The 1177-nt window shown below is 18.4% G+C and overlaps 1 protein-coding gene across 1 annotated transcript in view; it reads right to left on the bottom strand.

Annotated features, from left to right (window-relative positions):
* Positions 1-282: 282 nt before the first annotated feature.
* The window catches only part of EAH_00053560 (hypothetical protein, conserved), a gene marked incomplete at both ends in the record, with an annotated part of 5760 nt that continues 4865 nt past the window's right edge, over positions 283-1177 (bottom strand). The window contains 2 exons of the mRNA XM_013394016.1: positions 283-358; positions 899-1049. Of these exons, the coding sequence (XP_013249470.1) occupies positions 283-358; positions 899-1049 (227 nt within the window). The remainder of the gene's footprint in view (positions 359-898; positions 1050-1177) is intronic.

The raw sequence follows: 1177 nt of genomic DNA, 5'->3' as shown, positions 1-1177 counted from the left end.
TAAAAAGATATTTATTTAAATAAAAAGCAGCTCTAATAAACATCATAATAGAATGATAATAATAAATAATTAATTACTATATACTATTTAATTATTATATTGCATCATAAGTTAAATAATATATAATAATTATTTTTTTATTTATTCAAATAAAGAACAGCTCTAATAAACATTATAATAGAATAAAAATAATAATTATTTATTCTACATTATTTAATTATGATTACATAATAATTATATAATTAATAGATTAATTATAATTAATTAATATAATTATAATATTTAAAATAAACAAAGAACATCTTCTGCATTCAGCCGCCTGTACATTTCGTGCAAATCCTTCATATGCTGAGCCCAGCTGAGATACAAAACAAAAACAAAAAAATAAAAATATAAAATATTAATTAGGTAAAATAAATAAATAAATATGCATTATAAGCAAACAAAAAATAAAAAGAATTAAAAAATTAGCAAAGCAAACAAAAATAAATAATATTAATTAGTTAAAAGCAAACAAAACAAAAGAAATTCAACCCTAAAATAAACAAACAAACATATAAACAAATAAACAAATAAAAAGAAAATAAACAATTAAAAAAATAAACAAATAGAAAACAAATAAGCAAACAAACAAACAAATAAACAAACAAACAAACAAACAAACAAACAAACAAACAAACAAACAAACAAACAAACAAACACACGAATAGACAAACAAAAGAACTGAATAAACAAAACAGTAAAACAAATAAAGCAAACAAGACAAATAAACAAACAAATAAGCAAATAAATAAGCAAACAAATAAATAAATAACAAGCAAATAAATAAACAAATAAATAAACAAATAAGTAGATAATAAACAAACAAATAAACAAAGAAGAAGATAAAATTAATTACCGAGGTATTTTATTAATGGGTTTAATATCAAAGTCTATTATTCGCATTCTCTCAAATATAATTAATGAAGAGCCTGCAGGGGTTTTTAAAGAAGAAAGAAAAGAAAAAGAATTAAAAGAAAGTATCTTTAAAACTTCTTCGTTTATATCATCTGCAGCAAACAAACAAATGCATAAATAAATAAACAAATATACTTACAAATAATCTAAAAGATAAAACTATAATAATATACTAAAATAAAACAAAATAAAACAAAATAAATAAAAATAAAATAAAATA

The sequence above is a fragment of the Eimeria acervulina genome, genomic scaffold, assembly GCF_000499425.1.
Source record: "Eimeria acervulina Houghton genomic scaffold, Eah_scaff995, whole genome shotgun sequence".
NCBI lineage: Eukaryota > Apicomplexa > Conoidasida > Eucoccidiorida > Eimeriidae > Eimeria > Eimeria acervulina.
Note: the sequence above shows the minus strand (reverse complement) of the source record. Positions and strands in the feature narration are given on the sequence as shown.